Source organism: Furipterus horrens, unplaced genomic scaffold, assembly GCF_987537825.1.
Source record: "Furipterus horrens unplaced genomic scaffold, mFurHor1.1.pri manual_scaffold_2, whole genome shotgun sequence".
NCBI classification, from domain to species: domain Eukaryota; kingdom Metazoa; phylum Chordata; class Mammalia; order Chiroptera; family Furipteridae; genus Furipterus; species Furipterus horrens.
Window position 1 is genome coordinate 137817609 of NW_028327172.1, and position 21384 is coordinate 137838992.

A 21384-nucleotide genomic window follows, 5' to 3' on the forward strand; every position below is an offset into this window, starting at 1 on the left:
CTTTCATAATTAAAAAGGGAAGAAACATTTTTGTTACAATCTAAACAAGAAACTTTGTTTTGTCCTTTGCACTTTATTATTATCCGTGAGCGGCCTGTGTACCTACCATTCACCCTTAGCTGGCAGAAGGAAATCACACATAAAGTGAATTGGGGAAGAATACCTTTGGATCGCAGAACCACGTTCTATCACTCCCTAATGGCCATGTGCTCTTGTGTTCTGTGAGTTGTTACTATTCATAATCCTTAATGATGGATTTTTCCTATACTCAGGATTCTTTCCTTCTGAAGCCAGAGCAGCCTTGACTCTCCATGTCATTAGATAGTTCATCTTCCATTTAAAACTCACAGCTGCATTTCGAAGTGTGTTTATCCTTATAGAGTTATCTTTGTCTGATCTCCTGATGATGTCACTTGGGTGAGAGAGTCAGGCATTTTAGCAGCCAGCCCAAGGCCATGGCACATGAAGATGGAACTAGATCGGAATGGATGTGTTCATTTAAAAGAAAAGGATGGAGCCAAAATGGCAAATGTAGTTTTCCAAATTGGTACTCAGATTGAATGGTGCCTTAATAAAAATGATTAGAAATTATTTGAATTTTAGATGAGTACCTGAACTAAGAGACAGATTACTATATCCTATTTATTTATTTTTCTGATCTATTCATTCCTGCCAACAATAGTGGCAGCAACAGAAAGCTGGTCAAAAAGTCGCATTTTAGTTGGTGTCTGAATGTTTAAAGAACTCTTCATTTTAAGATTGTTAGCTTCAGAGGTAAAAGTAATTAAAAACCAATCCTACTTCCCACCTTTTTTGTTCTTTTAATATGATGAGCCCCAAGAGCCTCTATAGTCATTAAAAAATAAAATGCTTGTGCAAAGCTTGTCCCCATAAGCCTTTTTGAGCATGGCCCCCATGCATGCAAACCAGGATGTCTTTGTTAAGTAGGGTAAGCCTGTTAAAACAATTGAGCTCAGTGTTTCATAATCACTTGGCAGTAGCTGAGAGGCAAGTGGATTCCTTTTGCACAGAGTGTAGACTATTAAGTTATAGAAACATACATAATCACTGTTTGCTAATTTTATTCAGAGGAATAAAATTATAATAATCTCCATGGCATAGAGTGGAGATTTCAAGTTACTGTGTCACTTGAAAGTCCGTTTTTATGAACGCCTGACCATGATGTGTCAAACTGCCAAGCAGAGCTGCGCACAGGCCTCACACATGGTGAGGTTTCCTTCCTCCCAGCAGGGTGGCGGGCATGGTGGCAGCAAAGAGGATTCACTCTCCCGTGGAGAGCCACGCCTCAGGATGGCAATCGGCCTGCGATGGCAGAAACAGTATTCATATGGTAGCTTACAATACATTTTATATTGAAGCAAGACTAGGGCTTAGCATTATTGGAGCTGCAAAAAAAGAAAGAAAGAAAAAAAGAAAGGAAGGAAGGAAGGAAGGGAGGGAGAGAGGGAGGGAAAGAAAGAAAAGAAAGGAAGAAAGAAAGAAAAAGAAAAGAAATAAAAACATGTTCCTTTGAACCAAGTCTGTCTTTGTTTATTTGAGTAAGTTAAGCAGGAGTAAAAGTAGAAATTGTACAGCAAGGACTTGGTTTAATTAGGAAGGGGCTCCTAAGCTTTTCCTAAATGCATTCATTAAGATCCCTGTATTAGAACTTAATAAAGCAAACATATTGCAACCATACCAAATTAGACATTTTTAGCAACAAAGAGACTCCCACACTGTGATGCATCGCGTACCCATAAGACTTTGCCAAAGGTGGTCCTTGGGATCATTTATGCAGTAGAGAAGGAATGGAATTGCTTTCGCTGACTGGTTAGAACAGGCAGAGTGTAAATATTAGACAGGAATTTTGCCCAATGTGCTTCTTTCTCCTATCTAACCAGCAGAAGTATATAGCTGTAAATAATTGAAGCTGAGACTCAGCCAGCAGTAGAGACATATATGAATGTTAATAAAATTCAAGGAGAGTTGATACTTGGGCTGGCTGGCAAAGTGACACACTTTTTCTATTTTGGGTCAAAATAACATTGTGTCCTTTCTAATTCTTGAGATGCTTGGCTTCCTAAAATGACTGTCTTTATTTAGATTAAGGACTCATTTAGAGTAGTTTTAATAATGTATGGTTTAATACATACGTGGTTCCATAATTTATTTCACCATTATTCTCTGTCAGGGTTTTGAATGTTATTGTTAATTAAGGACAAAAAAAGAGAGAGAGTCCAAGGTCTCCCTCCAGCCAGTCAAGCTGGTTGCCCTTGTTTTTATCAATTGTTGTCTTTAAAACAAACCAAAAAACAGCTCTAGTAGCCTGCCAATAATGGCCAGTTAGTGAATTAAAAATTGCCTCAATAAATCTCATCATTCCAGGTTCACAGGTGAACTGCCTCCGAGCTGGAACCCATTTATCACGAGTAACCCACTTACCAGAGGAACTTTCTACTGATTGAGTCCCAGTCCCTCCCACCCACACCTAAATTATTAACACAAATATTAAGGAGATCCCCTGCCTTCACCCTCTGATGTAATTTGATTTTCCCACACTGCTGAAACCACAGACCTTTAGGTTTCCTGTCATCTAGATGAAAATTCTAGAACAAATTCTTTCTTGTAAGTCTAGTACACGTGCAATAACCCCATGGCCAAAGGAGGTGGGATTTCCGGGAGTAATGTCTGAAATAAACACCGAGGCTTTGCACTTTCTGAGTGTGACTTCAGGACACATCTGGCATTTTTTATTATTTCTTGATCTTTCTGAGCTGTGCTGAGATGGACCATTGCCAGGCTGTCCTTAGAGATCAGGATGCTTTGGGTTGCTAGTGAAAGCTCTGTGTGGAAGCTTCAAAAACAAGCTGATCTCAAAGAATGTGCGCAGTTGTAGGTCCACAGTTGGGAAGTTACCTCCTCATCTTGGGTTGTCCCTGATTCAAAGGTACTCTGTCCTAAGGTGTTCATTCACTCAGGTGTACTCTCCAGCCAGTGGATCTCCAAAAATTCAAATAGCTTTTTGCTGTTAAATAAATTTATAATTCTACAGACACAGAAAACCTCCCAGTTATATTTCCCACGGGAAACATGGTTTCCGAAATTGATACCATAAGGCCCCGGGAGGAAGATTGAGAATCCTTTTCATAGTTATTTGGGTTGTTTTTTATATTTCTGTATCTTCCTGTCCTCGAAGAGTTCTTTGGTTTCAGTATCAGCAGTGTTTCTGTTTCATTGTTTTAGTAACACAAGACATAATCCAAGCCTTTTTGCTTTCCCTCAATCAGCCTTATGCAAAACAAACAAACAAGCAAACATCAAAGTAAACATGAAGCTGAAGGCAAGATCCCTGGTCTCCCCCTTTTTGTGGTTTATAATCTTGCATTGGCATAGTTACTAACCTAACTTTGTGATGCTATTTCCAGTGTAGTAAGTATGTCTGTTTTTACATAAACATGAACCCTGTCATCCCAAGTTTTAGGGCAATTTACCATCTACTCTACACTTTTTTGGAAAGGCTTCTTTGAGAGTCGTGTTTTAATGACTTCATTGATATGAGAATTTCCCTTCAATTTATTTTATTTGATTCCGCTTATAACTCTGACTATAAAAACAAGCATACAAACCTAAAGTCTAAAGAATACTTGCAACACCTTCCAAAGAGATATAATCATGGCCGGCACTTATTCCCTGCTTTCCCATCAGCAAAAGCTGAGCTTCCTGCGTGTAGTCAAACCTCTCAGCATTAAACAAGAGGAAAACAAAAGACCTAGGCAGCGATTTGTTTTCGGGTTTCACTTTAGAACTCACTACTAAAGCTCTGCCACACTTAAATTATAATCTCCTATTTATTTCCCATGTGTATAACCTCCTTCCCCTCAAGGAGTCTATTTAGCAAATATTGTCAATTCCAGAAAATTATGATTGTAATTTTGGTTGCCCCAGTTTAGAGCTGTCATTTTAAAATTGAAGAACTGTCGTAATATGCTTCGTGTTATTGTTATTAAAGATAGCAGTAATTATTTCAATAATGTAAAGATACCAACAATAATAATTGCAACTTTTCAGTTTCTATATTTGACTCCCCACCTTTCAAGAGAAATCTAACATCATGAGAAGTTTTAAGAGCAACAGAAGTACGTGAGAAGTACACATCAAAAGAAAGTTTCTAAAAGATGAGGGTATTTAACTGATGAGACAAAGGCATGCTATTCTTAATCTCTTTGTTTCCATGACCACAGATGTTTACTCAGCCAGTTTTTAGTAACATAGTGTCCGGCTTTGATTTACAACTGAGAAGTTTTCAACCTCGAGTCTGGTAGTCCAAGTTGAGTTATTAAATTTAAACCTCATGACTTTCCTTGTATATGCCCTCGAGCGTGTAGGCCCTGTTAAAGAATCATGTTGCTAATGCTTTGGGTTTTGTGTGCTTTTGAATCGTTTTTCCTTTCATATCTTTTCCATGGATGGGATAACAAGAAAAGATCCCAGAGCATGAGCCCACATGAGGATATTATAGGCTATTGTTGTTGATAGTCTTTTTTTTTTTTTTCTTAATCTTTTTTTATTGTTGTTCTATTATAGTTGTCCCAGTGTTTCTGTTGTTGATAGCCTTGGATTTGTTTAGTGTTTTATTTTGCCTGGAGGTAAGGATATACGTCTGAAGTTCCTTGCAGTTGAATGAGGTGAATAGGATTTTGAACTCTGGAGTTTTCAGTCAGCTTGACTGTTCCTGCAGAGGTACCATAACATAGGCATGGAGGACACTGTGTATGGCCACCAGCCCTGGTGTGGAACCCCTGCCTCTTGGCCAGAGCGAAACCAAAGTCCTTTGTGCCCTCTGAGCTAAGCCCGAAACTGAAAGGAGGCTGGGGCTGTTTCTTCTAACCAAAGCCTAACTTGAATCCTTGGGTCTTCACATCCTCACAGTGAGTTCAGTCAGGAAGGAAAGAATGTAGGAAAGGCCTCTTACGAAAAGTAGTATAGCCTTTCTCCTCCAGAGCAGAGCATCATTCATCGCCCCACCCCCACCCCGTCCCTCCCGGGTCTCACCCTGCCATGCTAGATATGCAAGGATGGATGAGGTGCCCACCCCTCTGAGGGAGAGGCAGCCCTCCTACTTTCCGCACCAGCCATATGGAGTTACAAGGGAGCATTCCAAAGAGAAGGAAAAAGGAAAAGAGATGCTTTATGGGGAAATAAGAACTTAATGTTAGCTTCTTCAAAAGCAGCACCGAAAGGTCCTACCCTAGCACCATGGCCCCGTTATATCCCAGACCTGGGATTTGGCCCCATTGATTTCCTTCCTGAAGAGTGGAATCAGGACAAAGGAGTCAAGAGTGGTAACAAGTGCGCTGTGATAGACTGAATGCTCATGTCCCCCCAAATTCATGTTGAAACCTAACACCCAAAGTAGTACTATTTGAGAGGAAATTCGGCCAGAGAGCAGAACTCTCATCATGGGACAAGTGCCCTTACAAAGGAGACCTGAGAGCCCCCTCACCCACCCACACATGTGTGCAAGGAGGAGATGGCTGTTTATGAGCCAGGAAACGGGCTCTCACCAGACACCAGGGTGCCGGTGCCTTGACCTAGGACTTCCTGCTTCCAGAACTGTGAGAAGTGAATTTGTGATGTGTATAAGCCACCCAGCCTGTGGGGTTTTTGTTACAGCAATTGAAAAACAAGGCAGGTGAGGAGGATTTGAGCAGCCAGCTGTCCCTAATGCAGAGATGTGGCAAAAAGAGCTGTCTGACCCCAGAAAAAGCTAGTCATGTAGTCACTTAAGTATGTACTAGACTTTGGAATCCCACCCCCCCAAAAAAAAACATGATACCTTGTTTGAGATCTTGGCTATTTGCTTAGACAAGCTACTAAACAGTGAGAAATGTAAGGACAGTGACCTTGCATGTGATAAACAGTTTTTTAAAAAATGAAGGAAAAATATGATGTAATGAATAAAATAATAATGGACACTGTGGCAAGGAAAGGGCATTTACTGTGAAGGACAAGTAAATATGTGCAGGCCTTCTTGGGTATTTCTGGAGAGGCTGGATTTGCAGAATTATCCCTTTTTTAACTGTTCAGGGTCCTGAAGGATGTACTTGAAGAAAACAAAATCTACATAAAATCTTTTTTTTCCTATTTCTAAGTCATCTTTTTCAAATAAAACTTAATTATTTCTTCACTTTCTTTATGTAGGATCTTACCTTGATCTGTACTATAGTTCACATTTCCACAGTCTCAACCTGTATATTCAAAATACATCAAACTTACATAAAGCCATAGTTGTCAGTCTTTTTTTTTTTCCACCTGAAAGTACCTCTTGGTAAAATTTCAGTGGGACATGTTTGGCTATAGATTAGTCACGAGTGGTTTTGGATTCTGAATTTGAGCAATTACATTATAGTTGGCCAGCATCCCAGGGTGGGCTGCAGGGGGGGAGGGGTCAGGGCGGGGCTTACATTAGTCCAGTTTCCATGAGGGTGGTTGTAGCATTTATTTCTCTGAAGCTCAAACTTCATGAGTTGAGCTCTTAACTTCCAGAAACAAAAGAGATTACTTTCACCACATAATAGGAAAAAATTCTTTCTATTACCGGGTAAAGTAAAGCATTTGTGGATGTCAGCTAAAGTATCGTTGAGAGCCATGACTGGTACCTAATCATCCCAAGAAACCAGTGATTTTTTTTTTTTTTTTTTTTTTTTGGTTCAGGTTGACCCACCAAATTTAAGCCACTCTAGAGGGGTCTCTTCCCTTTCTTAAATATAAATAGAAAAGTATTTAATTTTTAATATTTCTTCCAGGTTTTTTTGACAGGTTATACATATGCTAATAGAAATAAGCTTATTATTTGAAGCACAGAGCTGCTTGTCACTGAAGCTTCATTAACACCGTTATCACTGCCTGACATTTATCTTATAATTTCCTAGAGCTGACTGTTGTGTCTCCATGGAAACCCAAATTGCAATTGAAACAAGTATGATAATAAAGGCATTCACTGAGATTGACAGCATGCAAAGCCTGGTTACATTTGTTTATACTTCTTTCAGTAGCTACAGCTAGAGATAGAGAATATGCACTTCTGGTGCTTAGAATTAACTTTCGTGTCACATGTGGTACCTGACTCTGTGTATGTGGCAAGTTTACCATAACATCGTTGGTTCTGATGTTAGTAATTAGGTCGATCATTTTTACTGGAATCATCTCAAGGCTTTATGAATATTGGATGTAAAATTAACCATGATTCTATTTGGATCCCAAAGGAAATTCCTCCTGGATGATTTTGACACTGTGAAATGTTGATCAGACCTTAAACTGGTGGTTGGTGCTGCCTGATGGATTTCTCTCTCGGCAGGTGGAGCAACCACACACTTGTACCATTTTCCCCCTTGATATAGAGGAACCCTGTGCTCGTCTAAGTTCATGACTTCACATCAGTTTGGTTGGTGCCTCAAAGCGAAGAGTCATGAAACTGGAGTGGGTCCAGAGTGAATTAATCTGAAATTAATTTGATTTTGAAAGACTCCATCTGGCTATGTTTGGGAAAGGCAGTTAGACAGATATATAAACAAATCTGTATTCATTGTGCCAGATGTAGTGTCAAAAAATGAAGAAATGACTTTTTAAAAAGTCAGCTATGGGGAATTTTGATATAATGGTATTCAGTCTCTTAGAATAACAACCATTATAGTTTAGCACATAATCCTATTTTTATTCTTATTTATTTAGGGGGTTAGATCTGATGGGCTGTTTTATAAGGAATAAGCAAATTAAATGTCAAAGCCTATTTTAATTGGTGATTTAAGACGCTAAATGAAATTTTATGGTATTCTGAGAAAGAGAGAGGGGGCCTATAGATTTTTTAATCAAAATGTGATGTTTGGTATTGATTTCATCTTAAGATGTGATTAACGGATTTAAAAACTAGCAAAGTAGAATGTCACTGGGACTTACCTTTTGATACGTAGTTTTGTAGCATGACAAATGTATGCTTGTATCATAGGGAACCAAACACAGTGAGCTGAAATGCATCGAATTCTGAAGTCTTCTTGGAGTAAGTCTACAGACTTGGCAGTGTTTCTTTTCGATCTTTTGCAAATTTCTTTAAGCAGACTATCAGAGAGGCAAATGTTTTGGATTGCTATCTAGGAATTTAGTGCAGTCATAGTAGAACATCTAATTGCCTTTTCTTATGTCAGGACAGAAAGATTCTAGAAAATTCATGATTAGTCATCTATTATGGGCCTTTCATTTTTAATTTTGAAACCTCAAATATTATCTTTTGTAATCTCTTAGAAAGAATTAAAGTTTACTTCTTAATCAGTGAACAAGCATAATTTACTTTAGAAAAACAACCTCCCAAAAGGGAACAACTCATTTCTGCTCAGGTCCCCACCCATCTCCCTCATTTCTGCTAGCCAAACAACAGCAAGAACAATAACAGGAGGTAAAAATGACACAGAATACTTAGATAGCAAAATTAAACTCCCCAAAAGCTGAAGAGTCTTGGCAGAATTGGTTGCTGCATTTAATGACAACAAATTAGATGCTACACAAATCTTGAATTTTGACACAGGAATTTTGGAATGAATAGGAAAGTAAAATCTGAGATAGCTGGAGCCCCTGAAAAGTTACCCTTTAAGGAAGGGGTCCCCAACCCCCAGACTGCAGACTGGTACTGGTCAGTGGCCTGTTAGGATTAGGAACTAGGCCACACAGCTAGAGGTGAGAGGCGAAGCTTCGCTCACATTACCATCTGTCCCACCCACCCCCTCCTGCGGTCTGTGGGTCTGTGGAAAAAATTGTCTTCTATGAAACCGGTCCCTGGTACCAAAAAGGTTAGGGACCCACTGGTTTAAGGCACCAATTATCTTTGTTGTTTCATTTTAAAGGAATTCTTCTTAATAATAAATTATATATTTCCCGGCCTCCTTAAACAGAATGTATTGAGCACAATGTGACCCATTAGATAAGATTGTTGTTACGCAGATTAATTATTCTGCTATGCTGCTGTCCATGGGAAGTTCTGGAGAATATAAGTTGTCCCAGCTCTGAGTGGCCTTTCGCTGTTGGGCCCATTCGGACTCCCCTGTATGCTGGCCATCATTCCATGGGCACCTGCTGCATGCCATCCTTTGTGCTACTTCTAATCTCCTGTGCATATGAAGTGCAGCTAACAGTGACTCAGAAACCAACATAAAATAAGAAATCTGTGCAGAAGGAATTGAGGAGCTCCAAAAGGGTTTAAAAAGCAAAACATCAGAGCAAGAACATTCTGTCATAGGTTTTGACTGTTCCAAGGTCCTTTATTTCTTAACTGTGTTGTTGGCATTTCACAAGCATATGAGTTTGAAAGCATTATCAGAAAAAAAAAAAATCTGAACCTAATAAATAGCTAGTCTACAGAATCACATATCTCTTCACAAATGGATTCTATTTTATGACCTAAACTCTAGTCATTAATATGAAGTAATTAGTTCCTATTTACTGTCAACTTTTGATTTTCCAGGTCATTGAAAGAAGCAATGACATTTCTAATCTCTCACACATTTGTATCAAATCCTATACTCCTGGCTGCATTCCTTTGGCCGGCATTCAATTTAAGTTGTATTCCTTGATTACACCTCATTTATGATAGAGGAAGGCTGGCTAAAAGGAAGTTGAGAAGAAACCAGCCTGAGATTAAATTCTGCCATTGATAAATGATAAAATGAATAATGAATGGGCAGATAATCAATATTTAACAGAAGAGTAGATAGAGTTCTGAGTGCCAGGCAAGCACGAAGGTCAGTAAAATCTTTGTCCTTTAGTTCAAAGTAGGAGAGAGAGCTCACTGAACAGTGTTGCAATTGTTTTACCATCAGGATAGCCAGAATTAAGACAGTGGCGGGGTCAGAACAAGGGGACCCAGTGGGCATTTAGAGAAAAATAAGCATGTAAATCACTGGCAATAGGTGTATTGACCCTTAGATTCAATGGAACAGCACTAGATGGAATAACATGGCCCTTTGTAATAATGGTGACAAATTGTATCATGTGTGATTTAATTTTTACAAATCTTAAGACTCCTTGCTGTATTAAATCTACACATTCAGAAAATGTGTGGGAGATACACTGAGACTGAGTGCAAGGCACTGTGCTTACCTTCCAGGTGAGGCCTCCTCTGAACACCTGGTTTAGCATTGCAGTCCTGCACCCAGCACGCCTTATCCTCCTTCCCTGCTTTCTTTTTCTCCATCGAAATGATCTCTTTCTAACCTTTTAGGTTTAATATTTCACTCATTTTATGCCCCCCTCTAGACTATAGGTTCCATAAAGGTAGTTTTACCTTATATTATTCATTGCTGTAACTCCAGCATTTCATAAGTACTTACTGAATTAACGATTAAGACATTGTTGTCCTCACAGCTCGACAGTCCCACCATGTAACTGATTGGAAACTCAGTTAAATATTGTTTCTGCAAATCCAGTGGTCAGACAAGAAGAGAGATTAGGCTTGCAGTACCTCGGTATTGAGTGAGTGTCCTGTGGAAGACATTGTTTCTCTTCTTAGGCTTGGGGCAGGGTGGGGTACAGTTTGAGCCGGTAAGAAAAACGGGGAAGTTGAACTTGAAACCTAACTGGAAGGAAAGCTTATTTGCGGATACACCATCGGTCCGTGGTAGCTGTAGATCACGTCGGAGGGTTCAATGGACGTGACCAAGGGAGCGATTTTTATATGAGTGGTAGTGAGTGGACGGAACATTGGAGAGCGGGTCACCTCTGGAGGAACTGGCTTAGAGTAAAGAACGGAGATGCGTGGGACCATGTGGATGGCAGTAGGTTCCCAGTTTATGGCACTGCCAGCGAGTATAGCTGGGGGACTAGGCTGTGCCCCCCAGTGCGAGGGCCAGCAGTGAGTGTGAAGGGCATCCAGCTGTGGGTCTGGGCAGGTGATGTCTCGGGTGTTGCTCAGGTCCCCATCTCAAATGCATGCTCATGGCAGGGGAGAGGGGGGCACCTGCTTTCTCCCAAGTCTGCACCCTAATCACAGCCTGCTTTTTTCTTCAGTTGTTTTCTTTCAATCTCCTTGCCAACTCGCTGAAACAGTACAGCTTATCATCCTTTGCCTCTGACTTTTTTTTTTTCAGATTCTGTTGAAAAAATTGACCCAGGGATGAAGTGTGGTTTACAATGCTGAATGCCAATCCCTGCGGCCAGATTAGTCACTTGTTGCTGGCTTACCGCAGGCCTTATACATATTGCCTTGTTCTGGGCCATATCGCTTTGTATTTTGGTTTCATGTTGTGCATATGCATTGGCTGAGGGGCTTAAGGGCATAAATTAGAAATTTTTCAACTCTCTCCTTCAAACCTAGCACCATGCCTGGCATAAAGGAGGTCTTCAATACCTGTAATCCGAATTTAAGAAAAGAACTACGTGTGAGAATAAACCTTAAATGGGTTTGAAATCCACTTTTACCACCTGTATTTCTTCAGTGAATGGAGAGTGTGTGAATCCTCTCTGGTTGCTTTCTCTTGCATAAATAAATCCTATTTTATTTTAGACAAAGGCAACAGCAGAAGTTATTTGCTTTGAGAAGCAGAGCTGCAAAACCCGGACACAGGGTACCAAGCACTGTGTCTGTGTTGTTTGTGACTGAAAGTATATGTCTCTTGTTTTCATCATTTGCTGCTGGAATAAGAATATGGGAGACATTTTTGATAAAAATCAGTGTTCAGTTGGGAAGTTCAGACCAGTATTGAGTTTCCTCCCACATTTGCCTTTATTTCATAATGATTCACATTTCAGTTAATTATTTGATGGGGATGAGAGGGAAAACTAGTGTCTTCTCCATCATCCAGAGGGCCATTTACAAGTACTTGCCTAAGCAAACAGGTGACTTCTATGGCATTTAGCTGTGGACACCTAGCAGGGGTGTCCACCCAGAGCCAGGTAGCTCCCTCTCTCCTCTCCTTTCGCCATCTGTAAAGTGGGGGCAGTAATCCTGACCTCAGCCATGAGGAGGGGATTAATTAAGGTGAGCTCCTGGGGCACTTGCAAAATGTGAAGCCCGGTATGAATCTTCTATGTGATTATTATTTCCCTGTTGCCATTTCTTAAAAGTTCATCTAAGAAACCTGTCCCTATGCAAATGCCTCCTGCTCTGCTCTGAGCTGTTTCTGATAAATCACCCAAGGAAATGAATTCCCTGGATAGGGGCTATCCAGGCTGATACCTCACCGTCTTCTCAGTGAGGGTTATTGTGGGTTCAGACTTTAGGTCCCCTCGGATGCCTCCAGATTTAATTCTTTCTGGGGGTTTTCTAGCTTTCTGCCTTTGACTAGCAGTCAAGTTAAGCTAAGGTAATTAGGTGTCCCTTTTGTTTGGTGAGCTCAAAGCTCTGTGTTTTGCAGCCCTTTCTGCAGCAATAGTGTTACATTTCACCCTCATAAACAAATATATAGATGTCCCCTGACTCACGAAGGTTAAACATGAAATCTTTTAACTTTATGGTGGTGCAAAAGCGATATGCATAATAACTTACTTGAGATATTCAACACTTTACTATAAAGTAGCTTTGCATTAGTTGTTTTGCCCAACGCTGGCTAATATAAGTGTTCTGAGCATGTTTAGGATAGGCTAGGCCAAGCTAAGATGTTTGCTAGATTAGGTGTATTAAGTGCTTTTTCAACTTAACAAGATTTTCAACTAAGAAAGGGATTTATCAGAACATAACCCCATCATAAATTGAGGAGCATCTGTATAGCTTTTAGACCTCTAACCAAATACAAACTAACATTAACTCCAGCAATTCACCAGAATGCCCATCACTGATGTGTTCTTTCTTAGTTGTCCATTCATAAAAATGATGTTCTATACATTCTTAATAAAATTTTATTCAAATTTTGGCAAAGCAGTCCCGGTGGGTGTGGCTAAGTGGATTGAGCGCCGGCCTGGGAACTGAAAGGTCACTGGTTCAATTCCCAGTCAGGGTACATGCCTGGGTTGCAGGCCAGGTCCCTAGTTGGGAGGTGTGCGAGAGGCAACCAATCAATGTTTATCTCACACTTTGATGTTTCTCTCCCTCTCTGTCTCCCTTTCTTCCCCTCTCTCTAAAAATAAATAAATAAAATCTTTTTTTAAATTTGGCATAGCATAGGGATGAGCATATTGCATGTAAGTGAACTTACAGGAAACTTGAACCTTTTCTTCAGAGGAGCACAAACTAATTTATTTACAATTTGAGCATTTGGAGAAATCCTCTGCCTCCTGCAGCTACTTAGGGCAGTGATTTTCAACCCATGAGTCACAAGAATTTTTAAAACATTCACTACCTGATTTAGTCAGGGGCACTGACCTTTTTTCCCTTAGACTGTCAAATTTTAAAAAATGACCACAGCCAACACAACAATAGCCATCCATTGTGAATGAATCAAAATCATATCTTTTTTTGTCATATCGACAAAAAATATATTTTTTAGTGTGCTGCAGAATTTTAGCGATTAGTTTATATGTGCCATGAGATGAAAAATGTTGAAAAACTGCTGACTTAGGGTAGCATTTGATCCAGTAAATCATCTGTGAATTTGGCAGATCTACAGATGTCTCACCTCAGACATTGGAGCCCCATTTTGTATTGGTGTGGCCATGACTCTCAGTGCTTTGGCTGCACTTGACAAATGGCAACAATACCTTCCAGGTAAATACGGGAATGCCATTGGTTTGATCATCTCATTGGGGAGAAAACATAGCCAGAGAGTTTTATTGAGTTTACCAGAATCACTCAGCAGCCCAGGATCCACTACAGTTAACACATAGCTGTGTCAGTTGGTCACAAAGGTGCTCCATCGAAAGGCATCACAGAAGATGGAGGTGTTCTTCATGGTGACCCTGAAATGGTGCATTTTTGAAGGGAGATGCCATTCCCAGAGCATGAGTTTGGATGACAGCTGATTCCTTTTCCTAAATGAGAGGCTGTGGTGAGTTTAGAGCAGAGGGTGGAGGCTCCTGAGCAGGGCCTGGGCTAAGTCTCTGTATCTCTTCGCAGTGTGGGAAGGAGCTGGTGCTGTACCCAGATGCCACATTGCCCATCAGTCGAGGACACAATTCTGTTCTTAAATATTAACAGCAGCATGGACAGTGTAAGAGCTGGTTCATAAGACTGGATTTTGTGCCCATTCTGTTGCCCACCAGAAGGCACCAGGCCCATCACCAGGTTCTTTCTGCTTTTCCCTCAGTCAGCTCAGTCCTGGACATTTTCCTGTGAACACCAAACAAAGCCTATTTCTTCATGTGCTATTAAGTACAAGTGGTATTAAAAAACAACTCCTGGGCGCTCTGAAAGAGTGGCCTGCTGGCTGACTGAAATGGTGGGACTGCAGTTGGGATATTAGGAAGAATTAGCACAAATTGAGAGAAATGATGCTCTGGCAGCAACCCCAGGCCGCCAGCCACTCAGAGGCTCTGTCTGAGCCTGCAGGCTGCTCTCCCAGTGCAGGTGACACCTTGTCAGCTCCTCAGCCCTTGCCTTAGTCACTTGTGAGGCCTGGGGACTAAATTGGACACAGACAGGGAATTGCCCCAAGGTTTCAGGCAGCTGGTCATGTTATATGAATTATCTTTTCTATATATCATTATCCGGGTCCAAACCATAACTGTAGAATTACAGAAATTAGAGCCACATGGGAACTGTTTTGCTCTTTGTACAAGTGAGGACACTGAGGTCCGGGGTGGTTATATGGCTTGCCTGGGTTCCCACGGTTAATTCAGTACCAAGCCACAGCAGGAGCCCAGGCCTCAGCACCTGCCCCCTGACGACCACGCACCCTCCGTCTCCACGCCACTCTCCTGGTTCCTCGTTCCTGTTTTCCCAAATTAACCTCCTGATGGAATCATGTTTTAGTAACTCTCAACCCTAATTAGTTTTTTCCTAAAGGTATATTTGCCTTTAGAGCTATTTAAGTTTAAAATGAAATGAAATCTAAAACTCAGTTTCTCAGTTGGACTAGTCACACTTCAAGTCTTTAGTAGCCACATGTAACTACTGGCTACCCTATTGGGTTGGACAGATTATACAACAGGATATTCCACAGAACAAAAAAAGTAAGGATAAAATGTATGGGAATAATAAGATTATTAAGAACCAGGGAGATTAGCTATCTTTATACAGAATTTTTCCAAAACAAAGCACCTTTGTGTGTTGGTTTGGGGTTTGTGTATCTTCTGAAGGTGGCATTCTTCATCTTTTTCTCAGCATTAATATAATTATTTATAGCCACTTGTCATTTCTCACACCTATTTTGTAAGTTTGTTGTTTTTCCTTTTATGTAAATAAAGGAGATACAATGTAGAAAGTTGCTAAGGAACAAAGGAAAGAATAAAAATATCAATTTTTGTTTTCTCCAGAAGAAACCTTAAAATTCTCTGGGCCTTATAAAAGCTTGTTGTCCTGGAATTAATAATGGTAATAATAATAATGTATTTCAATCAATTATTATAATTTTAATATTTTACCGCTTAGAGGAACCTCTGAGGATTTTTGCATATCTTCTGTCACTTTACTACTTCTTACTCCAAAGTGGAGTAGGGAAGTAGGTCAATGCCTGTGCTGAAAGCAAAACGTAAGCACTCCCATTTTTTCCCCAAACGTCATGATATTTCCCTCTTGGCTCTGAGACTGATACCACCAGTGCCCACTGGTCTGCTTCCATATGGCATCTGTCCGGGAGGAGCCTTACAGGTGGCTCTTTGCCAAGGGCAAAAGCGGAATTGGCACTCGGGATCTCGTTGTAGCTTGTTGGGTTGGTGCCAGCCGAGATGTGCTCTTGTCTTGGGCCTGCAAATGGCCCACAGGAGACATCACCTTAGAGGAACCCACGGAATATTAAGTAATGACGGTTGGCCTTTATACTTAATGTGCCCAGGTTCTGCAGACACCTCTTCTTAGGGGTGTGATACAGGAAAAGTCATTTTACCTTCATGACTCTCAATTACTTTATTTCCAAAATGGGGATAATGATTTCAGCATCCTGGAGCTGTCGTGATATTGGATGGCAAACACCTGGCAAAGGTTTTTAGAAAAGAGTGGGCCCTCAATAAATATTATTGGAATTTGAATTAATTCCTGTACTGCTGTGGGTGTTTAGGATGTTTGGGAAGTGCAGAGAAGTGAACTAGTCTAATTTTCTAAGCCCGATATCAGAGTCTAATAAATAGATCTTACTGAGAGTCTTACTGAGATTTGGGGTATCTGTTCCCGTAATTACTCCTCTGAAAAGCACATTGGCTCTCCGTGGCCTCTGGCAAGGACCCGCAAAGGTTTAACTGTCGGACACACAAATTCTGGTGTCACTGCTGACGGCACCATGAGGACAAGTCAGTAAGTCTCTGCTAGAAATGAACCTCAGCCAGGCAGAAAGTTGGGAGTCCCAAACAGAAGGAGCTTGTGTGCATTAGAATGAAGTTAACAAGTTAACCAGGCTGATGCTATACCATTGGGGCAAGGAACTCAGCAACATGTGGGTCCTACATCAGGTGGGCCTACCTGCCCTGCATAGAAGCTTTCCTTGGGAAAGGTGTGCTGCTGTTGTTGATGATTTGTATAACAACTAGAAATCCTTGGATTTACTTAAGAAAGGGATTGTTATGCAAATTTGATACAAAGCTTTGGGATGCTTGTTTGCCAAAGGCAAGTAGTTAGGAAGGGATGTGGATGAGAGGCACTTATTGAGGTGACTCCTAGGGAATAGAAAGGAAGGGAATCTGTGGAGATAAAGACACTTATGTAATTATAGAGAAAATGTGGACTGTAAAGTAGTATTAACCGACTCTTTGAGTTCAGCATTTCCCACAGATAGAAAGAGAACAGGTATGTGTGTTTCTTGCATTGGTACCTTTTATTTGGCAGTGGGATTCTGGAGACCCAGGAGGTCTTGCACTTGGCCTTGTCTTCTCATAGATTTGCCATGAGCTGTACCTTCAGTCCAAGGCAGACTCAATGCAATATTTGGCCGCATGATGGATTAGAAATATTTTGTGCTTTGGAGCCCATTGGACCTAGGTTTGAATTCTACTTCTATAATTTAAAAGCTGGTAATTTTAAGGAAAGGAACTTATTTCTTAGATGTTTGCATCTGGAGAATACTTTCTCTAGGGTTGTTAAAAGGGTCAGAAATAATGTTTGTAAAGCACCTAGCACAGTATCTGGCTTATAAATGCTCATTAAAAGATATATATTAGTAGTAGTAGTTAGGATAGGAGTTGTGTTTGAAAAAAAATTGGATTGAAAAGTAGACGTGTGATGGTCACTCATTTCAAGTGCATCACAGCTGTGAAGAGATTAAAAATAGAAATAGCTAACACCTATTAGACCCTTACTCTGGGTCATGTCCTGTGTAAAGCACGTGACTGTAGGCGGTGTAGAGTCTCTAGTCCCATTTTACAGATGAAGGATCTCAGGCCCAAGGGGTGCAGTTAGGAGGTGGTGGTGCCAGGACTCTGAGCGCATGCCCTGAGCTCCCACACTCCACTGCCTCAGGAAGATAAGAGGTCTCCAGCTGTTTCTGAAGTATGGCTGATGGGAGCTGGATTTTAAATAGACATTCACCAACATAAAAAGACCAAAGGCTTAAGCAACGTCCTCTTCTCAGTTTCCCCTCCTTTATGCACTTCGGTGAGTGCATTTGTTGAACAAGTAAAAATGGCCCCTCATTTGGAGAGACATTAAGGAATCCTTGCTCTAGAATTCTAACTTTAGATGTTAGTACTGTATACTCTTGCCTAGCCCCTCCGCAATACTAAACGGCTCTGTACAAACAAGATGAAACAGCCCCATTTTTTTTAACTTCCGTTCTCTGTTAGCTGAGACCTGTGGCAGTGCCTTCCTCTTTCATTCTAGCTGATTGTCAACAGCACTAACCACAAGTCCTTCCTGTCCCAGAAGTAAGTCTTGCTACACTCTGAGCTCTCAACGAGCTGTGAATATTACATTCTGCTCCCTGTAGGGCTCTGTCACCTCCACCCCACAAAAGTTAGCTCCATAGGGTTAAAGTGTTTATTGAATTCTCAAAGGACAACTTAAAAAGAAGTAAAGGTGCACAATAAACAATTGATCTCTAATATAAACAAGTATTATATTACACCTAAATTGTTGCAAGATGATTTTGTCCGCAATATTTTATTTAGCAAAACATTTTATATAACAATAAGCTTGATTAGAGAAAACTCTGAAAGTGCTTCAAGTTAGACCATTTGTTTATCTCAAGAATAAAAAAATAAATGAAGTGGTAAAATAGGGAGATCAGAAGTAGGAAGTAAAGCCAGGTCCTAGTGAAGAGCATTTGCCATCATTTTGGATACCTTCTTATTATTACCCCAAGACTGGAATGAAATGACACCTGCCACTTGCAGTGAAATTTTAGTTTATGTGGGCTCCTTTTGACTTTTCTGCCTCTTGGGCTGGGGGCTGGAGAATGATCATGAACATGGCTCTGTAGATATTTGTCTGCCAGGTTTGCACTTGTTTAAGTGCATTTTATTTTCACAGACTGAGACACTAAACCAAGAGCACAGTACTGCAAATGACTACCGCTCGGGGCATTCAGCCCTGTCTGTCACTTGGCAGAGTAGGTGGGTTTAGGGGCAGTCAGAGGGTGGAAGACAAAGAGGGCATGTGATTTTGCTTTATTATTTACAGAAGGTCAGATAAGGGGGAATCCAAGTAAAAAATGAGTGCCATCATCATCATATTTCATGCTGATGACTAGAATTGCAGGCCCTCAGTAAGCCTTCTCTCTTCCAAATGGGGGCTTTGGAAATCTTAAGGAAGATTGATATGTCAAGGCTTATGTTCATGCTCTTTATATCATCCCCTAATATTTACTGAAGCTAGGAGAAGAAAAGGCAGACTTTCCTCTCTTCTCTTCCAAACGTGTGATTGTTTAGAACTCAAGTGCAACATCTGGAAGTCAGACATACAGAGAGCTTTATGGAGTGTGAAAGATTTGAAATATTCAGCGTCCTTTAGCGGGAACTCAACTTTCTGGGGTTGCTTTTTTTTTTCCCCCCTGGCACAAAGCAGGCAATTCTGAGATCGCCTTTCCCTCTCTGAATTAAACCCTTTGTGCATGAGTCCCATAAACAATGTGCTTTTTAAACAGGAGCCCCCTCCCCGCCCTGGCCCTTTTCTCCAGCGTAGGCAGCCAATCGGCTGCACCCAGCAGCATTGCTGGAGCACTTTCCATTCTGAGCAGCAACAACGTACTAATTTGATGCACACATGGACGCCTCGCGCACTCTGCAAATTCATCATCAGCATCTTGCATTAGTCATCTGACGAACTGCCAAGTGTTTCATTTTCTTTTCATGTGACTTTATCATTATCACCTCTCTTCTCCCAAAAATCTCCAAAAAGGGGAGGGGAAGGTGGAAAATCCAGCAGAAATCCAGCCCTGCCTTTCTTTCCACTCGAGAGCCAGTGTGAGGCTGATAAGGCTGCAGATGCGTTGATGGCAGCCTTGCAGAAGGAGACCTGCACTTAACTTGCAGCTGCCTCCCGAGCCGGGTTTCAAGATGTCCACGCCCCGGGTGACAGGCGGCGGGGCGCTGCCCGGGTCTCAGGCGAGGTGCTGAACGGCAGCAGCTTGCAGTGAGAGCCCACTGCCGTTGCCACCGAGGAGCAACCTAATGGTGCCTGTGCATTGTTTTAGTTCATCAAATTTCTACGCCTCATTAGGCACTTTGCCCCGAGCTCCTCTTCCTCCTCCTTCCGCCTCAGCCCGCCCCCACCCCGCTATTTTTTTCTTCCTGTCCCTGACCGTGCAGCCCTAACTCTGGCTCCCGGTTCCCTTTTTGACAGTAACGGCACAGCCAACAAGATGAACGGCGCTTTGGATCACTCAGACCAACCAGACCCAGATGCCATTAAGATGTTTGTCGGGCAGATCCCCCGGTCTTGGTCGGAAAAGGAGCTGAAAGAACTTTTTGAGCCTTACGGAGCCGTCTACCAGATCAACGTCCTCCGGGACCGGAGTCAGAACCCTCCCCAGAGTAAAGGTACAGTCAGCGGGGTGTGCGTGGTCGGGGGTGCCGGGGGGCGGGGGGGGGGGGTGTGGGCGTCCCTGGGCTTTGTGGACATCGCAGGAGGGAGAACTGCGAGTGGGAGCCCCCTGCTGCCCCTGTGCCCCGTGGCCATCCCGGCTCCTCCCCGCGCCCCCGCCCGCCTCCCTCCCGGGCAGGTGGATCCAGCTGGCCTGGGACGCAGGAAAGGAGGAGCGAGGGCGGGGGCGCGGCCGGCGTCTGTCCAGGCGCGTGATTGCTCTCAGAGGTCACTTTCCAGGCAGCGCAGGCTCCTCTTCGCCCTGGAGTGGCTGCCTCTCTAAGGAATAGTGTTTCTCAGCCTTGCATCTCAGGAGTAACTCTTTCTACCGCTACCTTCCCATTATTGCTCATGTAATTACAATTGCATTTCGCTTTTCCATAGCCTGCGGGGATCCTGAAATGCCTTCTGAACAGTTAGTGTGATACCACTGATCTAAGGAATAAAGGGTACACTTTCAGGAGGGACATCAATTCTTGGGGTCCGGATGGGCATCGTTAGATGAAGTGTGCGTTTGGGGGCAGGAAGTAACACCCTAGTGGCCTGAAATAGTTAGCACACCTTCAAAATGCTTATGGTTTACGCCCTTACCAGTGATAAGATTCACGTGTACCAATCCGGTGGTTTTTACTGCCACCATTTTAAGATGAGGGTGATGTTGGTCGGGTGGGGGTACTTAACAGAGAGAAGTAAGAAATCTCTACCACATTGAAGGTTCTTTATATTGGAGTCATCTTTTGCAAGCGCTGTGCAGGCTGAATTTAAAATATTTTCTTTCCTCTGCTGCCAGTTGGTTGGTCTCTGTTTGTATTTTAACCTTGCTTTAGTAATTTTGTTCTTTCTCCGTTCTTGATCTCTTGGTCTTTCTGTGGATCCACACTTCCTTTTTCTCTATATTTCGTATATCTGTTTGGCCTGCTATTTTATCTCTGTGCAGCCTCTCAGAAGAGCTCCTGCAAGCTCATTGTTGAGCACATGAATATCAGCACACACTTTTCTCTGAGCATTTTCCTTCCTGTCAAGGTGAAGGAATGGGACTAAGTAATCATTAAAGCACTGATCTCCTGTGGCTGAGAAATGGGCCATCTCTTGTTCCCTATACTAGTTGCAGAGGTCTGATAGGACTTTTTAAAACCTTTTAAGAAATGTAAAAGCCTAATCCTTACTTTATAAAGGTAAACAGACACACACCTTCAGATTATGTTCTTAAGGCTGTCATTTTCTATCTCAAAACATAACCATATAACACCAAGAGTGTTTTCAAAAGGACATCTATAAAATTTTGTCACCACAAACTTAGTTGT

At 41.7% G+C, this 21384-nt stretch overlaps 1 protein-coding gene across 9 annotated transcripts in view; it reads left to right on the top strand.

Annotated features, from left to right (window-relative positions):
* CELF2 (CUGBP Elav-like family member 2) overlaps positions 1–21384 on the top strand; it is a 402001-nt gene that overhangs the window by 226613 nt on the left and 154004 nt on the right. For all 9 annotated transcript variants that reach the window (XM_090266503.1, XM_090266497.1, XM_090266496.1 and 6 more), the window contains exon 2: positions 19841–20037. In XM_090266503.1, coding sequence (XP_090122629.1) covers positions 19860–20037 — 178 coding nt within the window. In that variant the 5' untranslated portion in view covers positions 19841–19859. The remainder of the gene's footprint in view (positions 1–19840; positions 20038–21384) is intronic.